This window comes from Leptopilina boulardi, unplaced genomic scaffold (genome assembly GCF_019393585.1).
Source record: "Leptopilina boulardi isolate dan_hultmark-lab unplaced genomic scaffold, ZJU_Lbou_2.1 LbouV2_214, whole genome shotgun sequence".
In the NCBI taxonomy this organism is placed as follows: Eukaryota; Metazoa; Arthropoda; class Insecta; order Hymenoptera; family Figitidae; genus Leptopilina; species Leptopilina boulardi.
Genome location: NW_026137768.1, coordinates 1,290,714 through 1,311,381, shown reverse-complemented (window position 1 = coordinate 1,311,381; position 20,668 = coordinate 1,290,714). Strand labels below are relative to the sequence as shown.

The 20,668-nt window shown below is 28.6% G+C and overlaps 2 protein-coding genes across 5 annotated transcripts in view; one reads left to right on the top strand and one right to left on the bottom strand.

Moving 5' to 3' along the window:
• LOC127279118 (TWiK family of potassium channels protein 7) overlaps positions 1-20,668 on the top strand; it is a 58,232-nt gene that overhangs the window by 18,026 nt on the left and 19,538 nt on the right. The window lies entirely within an intron of this gene.
• Positions 1,366-13,370, bottom strand: LOC127279127 (uncharacterized). 2 transcript variants are annotated; one of them, XM_051301280.1, is made up of 4 exons: positions 13,239-13,370; positions 2,674-2,789; positions 2,156-2,243; positions 1,366-1,583 (listed from the first exon to the last, which is right to left on the bottom strand). In XM_051301280.1, the coding sequence occupies exons 2-4, from the start codon at positions 2,787-2,789 to the stop codon at positions 1,485-1,487; spliced, it is 303 nt and encodes a 100-aa protein (XP_051157237.1). In that variant the 5' UTR covers positions 13,239-13,370; the 3' UTR covers positions 1,366-1,484. The 2 variants fall into 2 exon arrangements, with proteins under 2 accessions (XP_051157237.1, XP_051157238.1); XM_051301281.1 differs by lacking the exon at positions 13,239-13,370 and adding an exon at positions 11,929-12,056.

Here is a 20,668-nt window from a genome sequence, read left to right as displayed (position 1 = left end):
TTTTCAGAATGCCGATTTTTTTTGTTTTTTGATATTAAATATCAAAAATTTTATGTCCGCGCGCGTCAGTGTAAATAGCTACCGCGGCGCGGTATGAGTCGACCGCCTCGCCGCGCGCGCCGACATAAAATCTTTGACATTTAATATCTCGAAAACAAAAAAAATTACCACTCTGAAAATTTATATACAGATCGGAAAAAACCTCAGCTTTTGTATGCAATTATTTATTTAAAAAAAACGGACCGATTTGAGTGAAAAAAGCAAATTTATGTTTAATTATAAAAAATCAAGGTAAAAATTCAGAAATTTTTAAAAACAAAATTTACCATTGGAAAGAGCATGAAAAATCCTTCAAAAATTTTTTATTGCATTTATAGACAGCAAAAATTCAAATAGTAGGCGGTGTCAAGGAAAACTGATAAAATTGACCCCCTCTATCTCCCCAAAAATTTCAAAAAAGTCAAAATTTTTTTGGGGATATTTTACTATCAGGTAGGACAACAATTTTCCCAAGTTTCACTTTTTTCGAGAAATTAATTTTTCAACTTAGCTTTGATTGTCTTCAAAGAGGATTATGGATTCACTTTGTTGTTCATCGAACTCCCCAGCAAACACGTTATGTATCAGCTACATAACAAATAGGTCACATTGTTATGTCCATCTATTGTTTAAAGCGCGTATCACAGCTCCCGCTGATGGTAATATACATATATGGTAACTCAACAACTGTATGGATTGTAGTACATCTCAAACACTAGCTTCATGAATTTTTTCAGAATTTTTCATCAACTCATAAATCAGAAAAAAAATATTTTCGACCACCATAGGGGGGGCAGGAGGGTTTTTCGGATATCGACCCTAGTTACCTTATTTTAGTATCCTAAAATACCCATGTACCGGGTCAATTCAAAAATTCAGACATTAGGGCATTTTACCTATCTTTATCCTGGAGACTCTTTGCTGGCCATATTGGATCCGCCATTTTGAATTTTTATAAACGGATTTAAGATTCGTAATTAGTGACCCCGAAAAGCCTAATGTAACGAGTTTAAAACGAATCTGATAAATTATTTAAAATTTGTGGGACATATTGAATCCTCCATTTTGAATTTTCAAAAACGGATTTCAGATTCGTAATCAGCGACATTATCGAATGAAGTTGACTGTAATCGTTGCAAAGAATGGATAACTAATTTTAATTGGTTTTTGACGTGGATTGTCATGACTTAATTGTTTGGTTGCAAAATTACAAAAATATGTCATTTGAACGTTTATAAAATGAAAAGAATAAAAAAATACATTTGGAAGAGTATACACTATCAATCAAAGTTGAAAATTACATTTACCAATTTAAAATTACTGTTTTATTGAATAGTCGCCTGCTACTTATAAATGTTGGTCAATCTTTAATAAATATTTTTGAGTTTATACGTTTATTGTATTAATCTTCTTTTATATTTATTATTTATATATATTTATTATTATTATTTCTCCTCAATGATTGTTGCCTGCTCTTGATCTCGTAAAATAACAGTCATTGCGGTAGTAGTTGTTGTTGTTGAATTGGTATCTTGTAACGATTGCTAAAAATTGAAATATATTTATCATTGTAAATTAAGGTTAGTTAATAATTTCATTAAATAAATTTCGATTCAAATTTAGATAACCCATTCTATTTATTAAATAATAATTAAATATATTAGCCAACCATTTTTTATGTGTAAATATAAATTTTGAATCATTTGAATTTAATAATATTCTGTTATTGCAGTTACTATTTACAATGTTCAAAATTTGTATATTGAAAAAAATTATATTGCACAATTTTTTGGATATCATTGTATTACAATGGTTTTTCAATCAGAATTATCTTGCTTTGACATTTATGTTAGCATTTAATGAACTGGAGGCGTTGATATAATTAGAAGAAAATTCGCGTAAATAATTGTAAGAACTGAAAAATTCAACATATTCAAAAAGAAATGTCGTTTGAACAATATAATTCAAAATTTATTTTCATAGTATTTGGTCATTATTAAGTTATCAAGGTTCACTGTTTAGGGATTAAAATCCCTTGTACAATCTCTGCATTTGTTTATTTAACTTTAACTTAACCAAACAAAACTTCATTGTTCTGCATAATATGTATTTATACCTGCATTATATTGAGAAGAAATAAAAAAGCAAGCAGTGCTAAGGCACTTAGAGCGGCTCCATAACCTTTACCACCAGCCTTTGATGTTCTGAAAAAAGATATCTTTTAACGCTTTAAGTTACATAATCGCTTGACTAATTAATTTATTTTTAAAAAATGTTGCACACGCATTGATTGTTCAAGAATAATTTAGAAATTTTAATTTCCTAATGTAATGTGATCTTAAATATTGTTGAAATTATTTCATTACATTATTAACCTTCATTAACCAGAAATTGTACATAAGCATTGACAAATTGAAATTTTTTAAATTTGCAGTGAAAAACAATTGAATTTTACAAAATGTTAATAGAGTTAAATGTTTTGTTTATTTACAAAAATGACCGTTGAAAATATTTCGAAAATAAATTTAATTTAATTTTCTGTAAAATACAATTAAATGTTACTAAAAGTACGTGTAAGTTTGAAAACGATTACAATTTACATAATTAGCCATAAATAAACATCAATAACTATACCTATAAGCCGAATGTCTTGAATCAGAATAGCCACTTGGTCCACTATGATATCTTTCAACGCCAAAGTTCTTTTTATTTAATTTTCCACTAATATCCATTAAAACTTGAAAGGTCATCTACAACATAATAAAAATAGTTATATTGCAAAGAATTGTTATCGTTCGCGCGTCGTTGTTCCTTAAGTTGGTGTGACGCACATACTCGTACCCAAGAATAAAAGAGTCAATGGACTTTAGCTTTTAGCCGTGTCTACATTTTAAAGAGAACACAGGACGCAAAACCAAAAAGCCATGTAATTTCAAGCGTCTTGTGTTGTCTTTACAATGTAGACATAGCTTTATAATGGGGAATTCACATTTCGACCTAAGAGCGCTTTTCCTAACTCTTTCAATAGTCCCCACTCCAAAAAACACGTAGTCGCCACACGGAAATTCGTTCCGCTTTTTCTTCTTAGGTTGAAGTGTGAATTCCTCATAAAGGTTGATTGAGCGTTGTCCACTTAAATTTTACAAAGATAAAAGTTTTTCTAAATATTTAAAAATTTTTCCCAACAATGTAATGCCGTGTTCGTGTTCACTAAATAACACGATGAATAAGAACCCCATTTTTTAATGGTCGGTAACCATGAGTCACAATTGGACTGAAGGTCGATTCAACTGTGGTTGCCGATTGATAAAACACCACTTTTTAATTAGAAATTATCCACATAATAACTGTTAAGGGGTTACATGAGTAACAAAAATGACTTTTTTTGATAGTATAACATATCAAGAGTATTTTCCCAAAGTTTTATGATAATTTAAGTAAAACTCTAGGAAAGAGAGAGAATTTTTGAAAACGCTTTTTGTTTGACCGGCACCTAGTGCAATTGATTTTTAATTACATAGTCCGCATTTTATACCCCCTCTCCTCCCAGAAAGCAAGTAAGCTTCTAATGTCCCACCTGACTCAAGCTTGCATGGTAAGCCTACCGATAGATTGCAGTGTAAGGTTACTGCAAGATTGCACAATAAGATTATCGCAAGATTACTCACAATCAGTAAGCTCGCACGGTGAGCTTGTAGCAAGATTGCCAAATAAGCTTATTTTTAACCTAAAAAATTTTTTTAAAAATGTTTCCTCTAATTTATACAATTTTATTTTATAAATTACTATAATAATCAAGATAATAATCTTAGAATTCTTTCATTCGTTCATTCTGTTCGGGCTCGATCAGCTGTGAAGGATAGTTTTATATGACTCTTCTTAGATAGAAAAAAAAGGCGTTACAGTTCGACAGTAAGAATTTGCTATTGGTTTAGTGAGGAGCCAAGGTACGTTTCATGTTGTTTCGGGCAATCATTGATTGCGTCCTTATGGGGAAGTTGTATACCCTTACTCTACCGGACGGGCCATAAACTCGGAGCTCGAGGGACGCATGCACCGAGGGGGTCCTGAGCGGCGTTCTTGGGCCTAATGACATTTTCTATTTATGGCCCTTAATAAGTTTTTCAAGAAAATTATAAAATTTTTAAATATTGACATTTTTAATTCCAACAACATATGCTCGTAATCGTGAAATTTCAAGGAATAAGAATATGATATAAATGTTTCCATAAATTAACTTTTTAAATACTTATTTATCAATTTCAATCATTTATTTCATCATATTTCATTAATTTATTATGATATTTGGCCTCGGACCGAACTGGACCGAGTTGGGACTGAACTCGGTCCAAACACAGTCCACACAATCCGCCAGGGTTTAAGAAAAGATTTTTTATGCAAGTTATTTTCATAAAAAAACAATGTCAAATTCAGAAAGAAAAAGTTGCTTAAGTGCTCTAGATTTTAGCATTATAGATACTGATGGAGAAATGTTAAATGATAAGCAAATTAATGAATTTGCACAACTATTGCAAAGATTATCACAATTAGTTTTCGATATGAAAAGCTTTTTGTATTTGCAAATTCTTGATTTAATTATTCCAATTAACCTGATCAACATCTTCGCAAACGTGGTAAATATGTTTAAATCCGCTTTATTCTGGAATACTGACGAGCGCGATCGGAGCTCAGCGAACGCTCCTCTAGAATAGCTAGTTCTTTTATCGTTATGTTTTCTAGAGTTTCGTATTTTATTTGCATTGTATAGATTCTTTTGTTCTTATATTATTTTATGTAATAATTCATTTTTGTATATTTTATTATTCGTTTATTTAAATAATATATTCTCTTTCAAAGGTTTAAATAAAGACTCGTCAATGACTACACCTCTTCTTTACATCATAGTAAGAAATAATTCCGAAGTTAATCGAAACATAGATGGCGCTTCACGCCATCTACCGAGATTTAAAGTAACTAGTCAAAATAGGTACCCGGACTCCATCTCGCGAGCAAATCCTTTGGCAATAAAAGTCAGATCATTACAAGATAAAGAAAGAAAAAAAAGGCTAGGTTTCAGGAAACAATAGAACAAAAAATAGAAAGACAAGAAAAGGATATGCAGAGAAAACGTAATCGACAAGAAACATAAATAGAAAAGAAAGTGCATCAAAACAGAAATTTTCTATGTAAAAAAAAATTATTAGAAACAGAAATTGAAAAAAGAAGCGCCTAGAAAACGATTTAAAGCGAAAATATGATAAAATTATAACAGAAAGTGGAAAAAATGAGCGCCAATAAAGGAATTTAGAATGTAAGAATAAATAATTGTGTTTAGAAACAGAAATCGAAAAAAAGTAGCGTCTAGAAAATGATTTAATGACTAAAAATGTAAAAATTTTGACAGAAACAGAGGTTGAAAAAAAGAGCGCCAACAAGGGAATTTAGAATGTAAGAATAAGAAATTGTTTTTAGAAATATTATGAACTGCAATTATATCTTTAGGTGAATTTGATGAAAAAAATATTTCTAAAAATTATTTGGGTGAAAGGACCTCAGATAATAATTTTAATAGCTGTTGTCACAAAGGAAAAGTGAAGTTAAATGACTTAACTTCTTATCCTGAGTATTTAACCAGTTTATTATGTGACTCTACCTCTATGGGTAAAAATTACAGAGAAAATATTCGTTCGTATAACAGTTCATTTGCTAGCATGGGAGCTAAATTAGAAGTTCCAAAAGGAAAAGGTCCGTATCTTTTTTGCATTCATGGACAAGTATATCATTGTACATACTCTCTTCATCCAAATGATGACGATAGTCGTAAATATGGTCAATTTTATACAATTGATTCAAATGCAGCTGTAAAAGAAAGATTAAATAACGAATATAATAATAAATGTTTGATGAAATTATTATCGGAAATTGATATTTTACTTAGAGAGATTAATCCACATGCTAAAGCTTTTAAAATGATGCGAGATTTTGAGATTAAAGAAGAAGAACAAGCTAAATCATCAAATAATTCTGTAAGAAATATTTAAATGTGGATTAAACGCAACAGGTTATTAGATCAAAACAAGTTTAATGTTCCATCTTGTAATAAAGTAGCAATTGTATTTGTTAGCGAAGATGGTGAATCTCCTATTGAACGCGATATATGTATACATCTTAAAGATTCCAAAAGTATTCCAATTTCCAGCCTCAGTGCGAATGTTGACCCTATGACTTATCCTTTAATGTTTCCTTCAGGTGATCAGGGATGGACTGTAAACATAAAACAAACTCAAGGCATTGGCAATATTACTGTCTTACAATATTACATGGTTCGTCTTTCTTATAGAGGAGCATTTAATCCATGTTTAGCATTAGGGAAATTAACTCAGCAATATGTAGTTGATGTCTGGTCGAAAGTAGAGGGCGAGCGTTTAAAATATATTCGTTTACAACAAAAAAAGCTTGGAGCAGAATTATATTGTGGACTAATGGATTTTATTAATAATAAATCAAAAGAAGAGAATGTTAGACCAGGAAAAATGATCATTTTACCTTCAACATTTACTGGAAAAATTAAGCAAAATTGGAATTTTTCCATCGGCTATCACACTTTCAACGCCACAAATTTTAGGTTTAGGGGTACGGAACCCTCGGTTTTAATGTGAGTGTAACTCGAACTTGTCCGATTTTTTTACTCTAGTATACATAAATGTTAATCTTACCCCAATACCAATGAGTATGTTTGATTTTGCTCCAAAGATCGACGTTACTAACATCATTACATTACAAGGTAAAATGTCTAACAAATTAAGAAGTTGCTATGACTCGTATAAAATCAAGCTGCCCAATAAGAAAGCAGCAGCTCGCTTTCATACAAGTACTACAGATCCCAATATACTGCTCTTCTTTCTCATTCATAAAGTAAGCGCGCTGTAGCGCGCATATTTTGCTAGTTTGATTATATAAATTAGACGAAAGATTTTTTAAAACAAAATTTTTTTAGGTTTAAAGCAAGGTTATTTGGCAACCTTGCTACAACCTTACCGTGCAAGCGTACTGAATAATCTTGCGATAATCTTATTGTGAATAATCTTGTATAGTAACATTACACTGCAATCTTTCGGTTAGCTTACCATTCAAGGTTGGCAATATTGTGCGGCAAGCTTGCCGCAAAGTTACTGCAACTGTTCCGTTTAAGGAGAAACATCCTCTTTTATTGTTTTTGTAAGAATTCGAACAAAAATTAATAAAATAATACTTAGCGATCTAAACATCTATCGAGTTACATTTATTTAGTACCTTATAAATAAAAAATAAATGAATATATTATTGTTAGTGATTATAAATAATACACGAATATATAAACATTGAATTTGTAACCCTTATTCTAAAGCGTGGAATTTTTTAAAACAGTGAACTCACAGCAAAGGCGTAACAAAGTCGCATAACGTGTTCAGACGAGTTACACAGGGTGCGGGCGCGCTTTCAAAAGAAATTCATTGTTATTAAAATATTCCAAGTTATAATTTTTTTTATTTCAATCTTTAATAAATTCTCTTCAAGTCTATGTTTATAAAATTAAATATACTCATCCAGAACACGTTTATTTTTTAATTTGTTTATACAAGAAAGTATTTTTTTATAACAAATAAAAAGTTTCAGAATTGTAAAAATTATTTTCAAAAAGTTTGGAATTTCATGAGTAATTTAAAAAAAAGAAAATAAAATTTGGTCAATTTTTGTCAAAGTTATGGAATTTTAAAAAATGTTTCTTACTAAAAAAATATTGCGATAAAAGGTCGAATAGAAAAAAATCGAACTCGAAAAACTATCGAAATAAGAAATGAGCATTGAGAATGAAAAATGTAAATAGAAGGGAGAAACATATTTCAAGATTAGAAATATACAGGGGAGCTGCACTTGATTTCGTCAAAAATGAGCGCTAATATTTAAATTATATATAAATCTTATTTGTCATAAAACACAAATATTGAAAATGTTTAATTTAAAAAAAATTAATAACACAAAGTGAAAAATTAATTTCGGATCTCCTTTAAGTTTTTTATTATGCTTTTAGATTAGAACAGCTGTTACGTTGTAGAAATGAACATAACCTATTGAGTTAAAGCCACTTGATTGGTGAAAATATCTAGCGCGCGATAATTTTAAAATATGTCATTCAACTTAATAACACTTAAATATTATAATATATTATTTTCCTTTGTTATTAATAAATAATTTCTAATAAAGAAAAATAAACATAATTACAACTGTAGGTAGTGAAAAATATTGTTTTTGAAGAAATTTTTTGATGGTTTTTTTTAAATTCATGATTTACAGAATGTAATTTTCTAAATTACCATTTCAGTGACTATTTTAAAAGACTGGAAAATTTCTTTTCACTAACTTCACATTATAATTAACAATTTATCAGAAATTTAAATTATTTATCTAAAAAGTTTATAAAATAAAAACCTTAAATAAAATCCATTAATAAAGTATTTTATCAACAGACTATAATCAATTATAAGCAAATTAGGACGTAGTACCATAAAGATGAATATAATTTACAAATAAAAAAAGCAGAAAATGATTATAGTGCAAGAGAGATTATAGCGTAAATCACTCTCTCTTATTTCATATTCATAAATTTTTTCTTTACATTTTGAATCGATATAGGATAAAAAAACAAGAAGAAATCAAATCATATTTTAAAATGAAATTAATAAAATGGAAATTCAAAAAGGAACAGAAGCAACGAAGACGGCCGCTTGCAGCCGTCGGAGGCGCTAGTATACATAAAATTTCAATTGTTTATAAAAAGAAAACAAATGGATATTTTTCAACAAAATTTAGGGGATCTTTTTAAATATATTGGAACTATATTTTTGTGAAGTTTCAATAAAAAAATTCCGACCCTTGTCAAATCGGGGGCCACTTCAGAAATTCTCATCCATATTCCAGATAAGTGAAGACGCACAAATTACAAACGTTAAAACTTTTGTAATGCATCATAAACCACTATTTTCACCAACATTTATTGCACCGTTTTAGTAACGGTTTCATATTTGGCAATAACTGTTATGAAAATGAGGTTGGGTTAGCACTACCAGCAAAGAGTCCCAGTACGACGTACCAGTATTATACTTATAGTACGAGTATGTTATGCTTCCTATTTCAGAAGTACGACGTACAGGTATTATACTAGTATTATACTTTTATCGAGTACTCACATTTTATAATTCTAACAGTACGACATACTTTTATTATACTACACTGAGAGAAAAGATTGGTTGGGGTTACCATTTTTGAGATGACCATTTTTAGTTAGTAAACTATACTGCTGATAATTTATTAGTTACCACGGAGAGAAGAGTTAAAGTGCATTCGACTATTACGCGTTTAGTAAGAAAAATTGAGTTATGAGAAATGAATATTCAGTATAGGTTACTATACAGCGTTCAGTTTTTTCGTGTTGATTGTACTAAACAAAGTAGTGAAGATGAATGTCTACTTAGTTAAGTGAACTATACCAATGATTGTCAACCTTGCAATCGGTATATTTTATATATTAATCCATATATTTTTGAACAAGACATTAAAATATAATTTACTTTACTGCTCGGGTTTTTTTTAAATCAAATTATTAGATTAATTTTAAAAAAAATATTAAAATCAATTATATTGTATATTTAAAAAATAAAATGAAAAAAAATTAAGGTTAAGTAGCCTCAATATTTTTCAAAACTTTCTATACTTATTTGTGTTATAATATTTTTTACGATATTGTCACGATTATACCCTATTGAAAATTCACACATGGGAAACCACATGGGATCCTATGTCAAAAACTATATGTAAAACCCCACTTCCATATAGGAAACCATATGGTTTCCCATATATATCCCCATGGGAAATTGAGACAGGATTTGACATAGGAAAAAATTCAAAACGTTTTCCCATGTCAAATCTCATGTCAAATACCAAGTGAAATCCTTTATCATTTTTTTGAAAAAATTTTCCCACGTCAAACCCCATATCATTTCCCAAGTGAAATCCTTTATCATTTTTTTGAAAAATTTTCTCATGTCAAATCCTCTTTCGCCTTATTGAAAATTCCCACATGGGAATCCACATGGGAAACCATATGGGAATCCACATGAGAAATGGAACACAATTTCATGTGCATTCTTACACATGATAAAACACATGTATTTAAACATAGGAAATCATATAAGATTTCATGTAGATTCTGAAATTTCAACTTAAGATTTTGCATGGATTTACATATAGGAAACAATATAGGATTTTATTCGGGAATTTTCAGTTGGCTGCTTTATGCAGGCGGCAGTTTACAAAAAATAGTAATTATTTAATTAAATATCAAATATTATTACTGCAACTCATCTAAAAATAAAGAAAAGTTTGCTTTACTTCTGAGATATAGAGTCTCAGCTTTTATTGTATTCCAGACTGATCTCAACTGTGAGAGAAAAAATTTTCACCATCTCGTGGCGTAACTATGGAACTATAATGATGATCTACATCTATATTGAAATTTAACATGTCAAATCCCATGTAAAATCCTTTTTCAATTATTTAGTATAATTTTCCCATATCAATCCTCAAGTGAATTTTTTTCATTTTTTTTAAATTTTCCCATGTCAAATTCCGTGTCAATCCCCAAGTGAAATCCTTTATCATTTTTTTGAAAAATATTTCAAAAAACTGATAAATAATTTCACTTGGGGATTGAGATGGGGTTTGAAATGGGAAACTTTTTCAAAAAAATGATAAAGGATTTCACTTGGGGAATGACATGGGGTTTGACATGAGAATTGACATGGGAAAATTTTTCACAAAAATGATAAAGGATTTCATTTGGTATTTAACATTGTATTTGACATGGGAAAACGTTTTGAATTTTTTCCTATTTTAAATCCTGTCTCAATTTCTCATGGGGATTTATATGGGAAACCATATAGTTTCCTATATGGAAGTGGGGTTTTACATAGTTTTTGACATAGGATCCCATGTGGTTTTCCATGTGGGGATTTTCAATAGGGTAAACATTTATTCTTTACTTTTTATTTGAAGATAATAAATATATTTTCTAGACACCATGAAAATGAATCGTGTAAACTTTTCATTCAACTAAAGTATTATATAAAAATACTTTTTTATATTAATTTAATATTTGAAACCCACCAATACGTATTTTTTATAAAATTCTTTTTGACGAATTGCACCATGATAATCATATAACAAAATCTTGGAAAAATACTGAATATAAAATTTGAAAATATTATTAACAATACAAACGCAATATTTTTATTGAATTGTAAGAGGTTAATCGTTAATATATATTTAAATAAATTATAAACAAAGTTGTAGAGATGACAGTTTATTCCGTGCACGTTACTTAACAATTGAGTAATCGTGATAACTAAACGGCCGTTTAGTGCATCTGACAGTTTGTTTTGTTAATCGAAAAAGTCACGCTATATTGTTTAGTAACCATGACTGAAGGTTAAGTATGAACCACTATACTCTTTTACTATTTTCTTTGCAGAACTATATTATTAGTTGGTTTAACTAATTAGTTTATTGGAATTACTATTTAATTAGTTACCTTACTAACGAAATGGTTAGACTGACTAACTAAATGGTAACAGTAACTAATATAAATTAGCTAAAATACTCTTACTAACGAAATGGCAATCCCAACCAATCGTTTTTCTTAGTGTAGAACCGTACTAGTACGTACGTACATAATTGTACATAATTATTTTGTACTGGTATGAAACTAGTATAATACCGGTACTCCGCACTCGTAAATAACGATTAGTACGCTTGGTTATCTGGGATATGAAAAAAAATTATAAAATGACTTACATTTTTTGTTCTTTTTGACCCATGTAAACGCTTAACAGTTGGGTCGACCGTTGGTTCAAAAGTGGTTCAAATATTGACAGAATTGAATAGTTCTTGCAGTCAAGTTGGAGCCCCAAAAAGGTGGACGAAAGAAACATTAAAATTCTTTTTAATCTTTTAATTGCAATATGTACATGTAATTTTTTATTTGTAATAAAATTATTTGTATTATGTCTTAATTTTCTTATTATTATTAACTAATAGAGATAAATTAAAATGAAACTATTTGTTAATATTTATTAATTTTATACTAGTTAATAATAATTAATAGTAAATTATTATAATTTAAATTTTCACATATGATTTTAATTCTTTGAAAGGAAAGTCGGCCCTTCAGTGGCCCATAGTTAAACCAACCATCAATAGATTTTTTATACTACGGTCAACAAACTTAAAATAAATTAATTTAGTTATAATGGATTAATAAGAAAATTAAAAAGAATAGATGATTTATTAATTGTTTTGAATTAAAAACTGCTATAACATAAAAATTTCCTGTTGAAAATTCCCATATGGGAATTATGTAAGTTGGAATATGCAATTATGTAGTTTAAAAAAGTTTAAAGTTTTTAAGTTTAATATTATATTTAAAGAAGAAGCCAATTAAAACTGTATTTGATCAAATTAAAAAAATAATTTAATTAAATAGCGTTTATTTAATTCAAATGAAAATTAATTGATTCAATTAAATATTTTTTTGATAAAAATCAAGTAACCGTTTACTTGAGTAAAATATATCACTTATCAGAGTATGTCCCTATAAGTGAGCCGTCGGAAAGTAAAACCACACATTCACTCGTAATGGATCGACGTTTTTAAAAAATTGATTTTTATTAAAATATCGGAGTTTATAGTAAAAGCTTTGATTTTTTTAAATCAACTTTAATTTGTCTGAAAAAGTAAAATAATTTACGAAACAAAATATTAAACAAATATTCTTGAAATACATTATGCTATTTAAGATGTTACAAGAAAAAAATTATTTAAAATGTACAAAAAAGAACAATTACTATAAATATACACTCATTATTATTCAAACTATTTCACAAGATCTTATATTTCACTATTTATTAAAAAATTCTCTTTAATTTTCATTTTAAAAACAAGATGAAATAAATATTGTCTGTTAATTACACAACAGTAATTATAAGTATCAACTCAAAATAATTATATTGTATTATATTTTTTAATATTAATTGTAAAACTATTTTAAAAAAGTTTAATGTGCTCAACATATATAAAATTTAGTCTTTTAATAAATAGAAACTCACATCTACTGAGAGTATTATGAAGCTGGAGATACTAAATCGATAATTCAAATTTTTGAAAAGGACATGTATTCTGTAGTTTACTGTTGCTAACACTGGTCTCTTTCAAAATTATACTGGTTTGTAACAACATCCTGCTCATGTTCCTTACTCTACACCTAGTGTTCTGTCAACCATGTAGTACACTCATTATAACACCTAAGAAAATTTGCTTTATGTATAATAAACTTGAGAAATATGTTTCTAAAAAAAATCTTAAAACAATTTTTAGTTAAGTCATTAGATATATTTTTTAAACTAAAAAGTAAAAAAATTCATATTATTTGTTGTTTAGATAACAATAGCTTGAATTTCTCTAAAAAAACATTCATACTTTACAAACGGGTATCAACTTAACGGTATACCGGAAACAAAAGCCAAATAGTTAAAGAAAAATTAGTTATCGAAGTAAGCCAAAATTTTGTTATCACTCTATAAAGTAACAATAAAGAAAAATGTTTGGATTTTTATTCTATGTTCATCTTTAGCTGGTACAGCCAGTTCGCCTGTTTCGGACCTCAAAAAGGTCATCTATAGAAGAGAATGCTCTCATTTTATTATAAAAATTTTTTTTAATATTTTTTTTGTACATTTTGGAATATATAATAAAGTACTGAATACGAAAATTTGAAAGCTTTTGATAAGCTCTTTAAAAAAAATTTCAAAATTGGACGTTTCGTTTTTTACGCGCATGGTGGCTTTAAGTAAAACTCCTATTTCAAAGACTGGCCACACATTTGTACTTTTAAGATTTTTATGTTTCCGGTTATTCGAAATGGTGGAATCGTTTCTACAGCAAGACGCCTTCTTTTTAAATTCAACTTCACCACACTATGACAAACGTTTACTATAATAATTTTGATGTAAAAATGATTTTTTTTGTTAAAATACATCAATTTTATGATTTAGATTGATACTTGGGCAAAGCTTTCTGAAGTGTATCAACGAATCATCAATAAATTATATTTCATCTATTTTTTTTAATTTAGTAGTAAATAATAGTAGAAATAACTTCTATAAATATTTTGGAAAAAAAATTATTTTATCAAAAGTTATAAACAATTTAACATTTTTGCACCGTTTTTGAAAAAAATGAATTACATAAAAACTAGTCGATATTATTCGATGAAAATTGAAACACTTCTTTATAAATTAATGTTCTTGAAATATCTAAAAATAATTTTCAAACATCATGTAATTTGTTTATATAATTAAAAAATTTTATAAACAAATTGAAATTTGAGTATGTTCCCAGTTGAAAAATCTTGTATAAGATCATGTACATTTTCTTGTTCAAGATCGTATACATGTACATTCGCGTGATCTTGTACAGTTTGCTCCCTTCGTACGAGCCTCTATCGTCCATCTTCGGTACCACCTCATGCTGTAGACGTGCTCCACCTTAATTTTTTTATTTTGGCAATTAATATGACAAATTTCAACTATTGGCATACTCTTTTCTCGTTAAGAACTAACTTTTTAAGTGGTACCCGTCATCTTTGGAAGCATTTTTCGTGTCCAATAATTTTTTCAAAGTGATCATAATGTGTATTGTATAAAAATTAGCTGTTATTAATAACTTTCAACGTACAAAAAAAATTTGCATAAACATTCGATGTATTAATTATTCTATGACTATTTTGAAAATGTACCCAAGTAGAAATGTGCCACTGGCATAGTACTGACCCAACACTGCCAGTCAGTATAATAGTACTGACTGCCGTACTGGGCCAGTAGTGGACCAACCCTGGCTGGTAACGCTGTCCAGTACTGATTTTGTCCCGCTCACCAGTACTAACGTAGTACTAGAATAATACCGGCATAATACTGGCAAAGTACTCATCCGGACTTAAAATCTCACTTTTTTACAAAATGCTAAAACACGCTTTCCAATGCAAATTTCATCCTTATTAGCTTATTACTCCCATTTTTACCACGAACAGGTAATGTGAAGCCAATAATAGATAGTTAATGTTATTTAGAATATATAAAATATTATTAACAAGAAATAATTAAAATAATAATTATCATTTATATTAATTAAATTATTTTATTTTTAATAAATTATTTTACAAAAAATAATTTGTGTTGTAAATTTTTTTATTTTTTTAAATTCATAATATTTAATTTTTTTTACTTTGCACTTATACTTAATTTAATAATTATTTAATAATTGATATTACACATGAACAAATATTGTACTTATAACACTTAAAACTAAGAACGAAAAATCTCGCACGCATGGGGGATCGAACCCTAAACCCTTAGAACGCAAGTCAGATACGCATACCGCACAGCCGCGCTGGCTTGAAGTGCTGACTTGAAGTAGTTCACCTAATACAAAAGTTTTGATTTCAAAGTTTGTATTATCTATTGATCACGAAAATAAAATGAATTTATTCTTAAATTTTTTAAACTCACAAAATTTTTTCAATTTTTACAAAGATTTAATGAAATAAAACTGGATATCAATTTCAGTTAAATATTTTTAATAAATTATTTTTACCATAAATAATATTAAAACAGACAAAAATGATTGATGAATTACATAATTAAAAATAAGTTAATAAAAGACGACTGTAAAATATGAATGGTAAAAATTTTTTTAAATTTAATATTTAATTATTAAATATATTTAAAAATTACAGTGAAAAAATTACATTTTCTTTATTTTTAAAACTATTAGAAAAAAATTCTCAACTTATTGTTATTGTATGCATGATAAATAACTTAATGCACATATTTCAATGAGTACTAAAATAACTAAAAAAACATAAATATATTTTATATAGGTATATAATAATACATTACAATTACATCCAAAATTTTGAGGGAAAGTATTCGAAAGAAATTAATATACATTTTTTTAAATAAAAAATCATCGTTTTCTACCTATTGGAATAATTTAAAGACTTTTTCATTTAATGTTTTTTATCACCGACATAGTACTGATTCGGTGTGAATGACAGTGTACTGCCAGTACTGGTTTTAATATTTTTTTACCTCCGACATAGTACTGATTCGGTGTATTAGTCAGTACACTGCCAGTACTGAAAGTCAATACCGACAGCTAGTATTGGATCAGTACCATGCCGGTGTTTAATTACGGCGAGCTACGGATATTTCTACTTGGGTAGAAAATGGGCCCATTTTCTGGGGGCCCAGCTAAAAATTCCTGTACAGGATCCTTAAAGGATCCCTAGAGGTTCCTAAATAGGTAACTTAAAGGTTCTCTGAGGAATCCTGTTAAGAATCCTACGCAGAATCCGCCAGGATCCGTTGCAGGATATTAGTACAATATTCTGTGCAGGAACATTAGTTACTAAGGTTCCTTTGCAGATTCCTGTACATGAAATTGTATAAAAATAATTTTATGCTAAGGTTCCTATACAGGAACACTCGCATGATTCTCTAAATGAAAATATTTCACTTTCTTTTCATGCTAAGGAACATTTATATGAACCATAAGAGGATCCTATGTAGGATCTAAGGTGGTTTTTTTAAGTAAAATAAAAAAAATTTATTTAAAAAAAATTCTTTGCGCAGATGTTAAAGCCACAGAAACTTACTGCGCAACAAGTAAAATTGTTAACATTCAGGATCAAAGGTTCCTGCATGGGATCCTGTAGAGGTTCATGTACACGAATTTTTATTTAAAAATTTGTTTTAAACTTTCAGACAAAGGAACCTTAAGTAACTAATGTTCCTACACAGGTTCCTGTTCCAATTTGGTATGAGTAATATACAATAATCATGCTTTCAAACAAAAAAAAATTGGTTGAATTTTGTCCATAATTTGTTTAAAATAGCAACAATTATTATAAACAAATGAAAATAAAATAAACTTCTGCGCCTAATTTCGTATTTTTTCTTGTTAATTATGTTTCCCTATTTTATCACGAGTATTTAAAAAAAATAAAAGTCAGTATATTGCATTAGGTCAACAAGGGCGAAAAATTTTAACGTATTCACCTAGAAATATATTCTGGTAGTTAATAAAGTTTTTAAAAACCGCAGTTTAAGTACGAAGTAATGTTAGGTTTTATTGAAAACTTTAGAAGGGAGAGAGTGTTGAATTTTTTTGAAAATTGTAATCAGTGAATTTTTGAAGATTTATAACATTTAAACCATTATAAGAATACATTATATTTAAAGAAACTTAAAAAAAATCAGATCTGAAACATGTAAAAACAGCGGTACTGTGTATTTGTTAATTAAGGGTTGTTTAAACAATGCTATGTGTAAGAATTAAATAAAGTAAGTAATAGTTGTTTACCTTGACTAATAATATTGCACATTTCGCTCAATGTGTCATCAATTTCGTAATTAGGAACTTAAATCAACAAAATTGTTCATAAAAATTGTTTAAACAATTACAAATAATTAATTCATAATAACTATTAAACTGATAATTACTTTTGCATCTTAAATACAAAAAAATGGGGAATAATCGCCTTTTCTAAAATGTTTCGCTACTTTTAAGGAGGAAAAAAATTGTTTTTAACTTTAACATTAAATAAACAATTGAAATACTTTTTTTAAATAAAATCAAAGACGTTATGCAGAATTTTATGATCTTTAAAACAAGACTAAGAACGTCAAAATCGGTTGAAATTTGTAGGCTCTATGTTAATTTGTCCACGGTCGTGTTTTTCGTCCCACTGTGGCGGCGTTGACGTAGTTGGCGGAGCGCGATCACAAACATATATTAATAACTTTTGACCTAATGCAATATACTGACTTTTATTTTTTTTAAATACTCGTGATAAAATAGGGAATCATAATTGACAAGAAAAAATACGAAATTAGGCGCAAAAGTTTATTTTATTTTCATTTGTTTATAATAATTGTTGCTATTTTAAACAAATTATGGACAAAATTCAAACAATTTTTTTTGTTTGAAAGCATGATTATTGTATATTACTCACATTTTTACATTTCACATTTTTACTAATTGGATGCTTAAAAATTGTTTAATCAATAACTTTTAAAAAAATTAAAATTTTGCCAAACAACTTTAGGATCATATTTTAATTCGAAAATACTATAAAATTATTAATAAAACATACAAAAATTTCGCCATCGAAAAATTAGTGGCTCATTTCAGAAATTTTGAGCCCTTACTTTTTCACATTTTATAATAATTCATAATTGTTTTACAAGAGGTCAAACATGAAAAAACACGACAAAAAACGCAGTGTTTTAAAAGTGGCCGACATTTTGTCATATGTTTTAACTCGTGGTTCACCAGTATATCGCGAATTTTTAGGCAGTATAGTAACAGATTTAGGGCTCATCACAGCGAGTTGAAGCCGATTTTGTTAATGCGCGGTTCAAAAAAGCGATGTTCCAGATTGATGCCGATTTTCGATTCCGCGGCTCAACATATTTCGGATAGACGCCGACAAATTGTTACTCGAAACCGACTTCCGCGATTTACTTGTTAATCTTTGTCACCTGTATATATATATCGTGTAAATAAATAATTTGTTTCAGTTTGTAATTAACCCGTTGTTATTATTTTTTTGTGTGTAATGAATCAAAACGAACCCTGGCTCGGCGAGCTAAATATTGATTCTTTCAATTACAAACGTTACACGGTTAATACAAAATACTTTTTTCTAAGATCGATTAAGGCTTTACATTTAATAAAAAGGTGATACTCGTCGGAAATCGGCTTTTGTTCCTCACATTTACATTTTTGGTTTTCGAAAAATATATAACATTTATTCTTAGTAATAATTCTTGAATTAAACGCATTTAACAATCTAATCTGAGCAAAAACTTTCATCGTCTTCAATGGCAATCTCTCCTGCAGGTACGGTTGTAGACTCTTGAATAAAGTTTAAGGGATGACGATTTCGGGAGTTTTAGTACATCTTCATTAAATAAAAAAGATTCATATTTTTTCAATCTTGGATATTTTCAATAAATCTTTATTTAAGGGGACTTTCTGGTTTAGAATTTCAAAAAAATCGATTTTTTTTTTTGCTTAAGAATGTTCCATAGTATTATAGAATTACTGTCCCAAAACGTTTTTTAAAAAATATGTACAAAAACAAAAGTTGTAACTATATTTATGACGGTATGTATTTCAACAACAATCTACAGTAATCTTATTTACATATTTGGTGTTCCTCTTTTATTGATATTAGCTTGAAACATGTTACTCGAGGGTTTTTGGGGTCGCTGATTACGAATTTGATGTCAGTTTTTGAAAATACAAAATGGCGGATCCAATATGGCGGACGAAAAAATAAAAATTCAACCGGATTTGCTTATGAAAACTTTGAACGCGTTTTTCTCGAAAACTCATTTTTCAAACTGGTACAGAGCTTTTCTCGAAATCTACCGAACCGATTTTGAAATCCCAAAAATTTTTCGATTCTTTATTTAAAAAACTGGGGCCTAAACCTCTAAAAACTCATATTTCTACCCCCTGTGTTTTTATATGGAGGTAAATTGACCCAAAAACACGGCGTTTTTGCGAGTTTTTGAGAAAAATGTACATAAAAAATAAAAAAACCTTTAAAAAAAATCGTTTTTGAGGTTTAGGCACAAGAATAAATCCTTATGAAGAGATTCCCGTTTGGAACTTGAATTTATGTATTACAGGTTGCCCGGAATCTAACGTACCAAAAAAAAGGTATCTTTTGGAAGACGCCACCTACAACTATGAAATTGAACTAAATACACTCAAACATATTTTTTAAATTTTCTCTACGCAATGTGCTACAATTTGCAAAAATAGTTTTTACAATTTCTTTAATACTGTTCTTACAATAAAAGTTTTAAAATCTTCTTTTTTTGTCAATTCTAAACCAGAAAGTCCCCTTAAGTTGTTCTAGATTTCATCATCTTCCATACTACTAAAAAATATTTTTTTTACTTGTGAAGCCCAGTTATATCTTACATCACAATTATTCCTAGAGTCAGCTAAATATTTAATATTTCAATGTCATCCAGATTTCGCAAACACCAAATTACAGCACCATACAATAATGTACTTGCAATGATGCTATCAAAAAAATTATCTATCGGTCGCCAAGATCCCAGATTAAGTTTGTTAATCAAAGAAATAGTCGTACCTATCGTCATTTTAGATTTGCTTATTGCTTGTTGTGTTGCAGTAGCAAAAAGAGGACATTCCGCAAAAAGAATTCCCAAATAAGTATACGTGTTAACTATTTTAATTTCCTCTTTCCCATATATTAGTGGGGGATATTTTTTTGTATGTCCGCGGCCACCCTTCTGGAAAACCACAACTTTTTGTTTTCTCTTCATTAATCGTTAAGCAGTTTTCTTTAGAGTAGATTTCCAGAATTTTAATTATTTTCCTCATCTCGACAATATTATCAGCTATAATGGCTATATCATCTGCATAAGACTCAAGT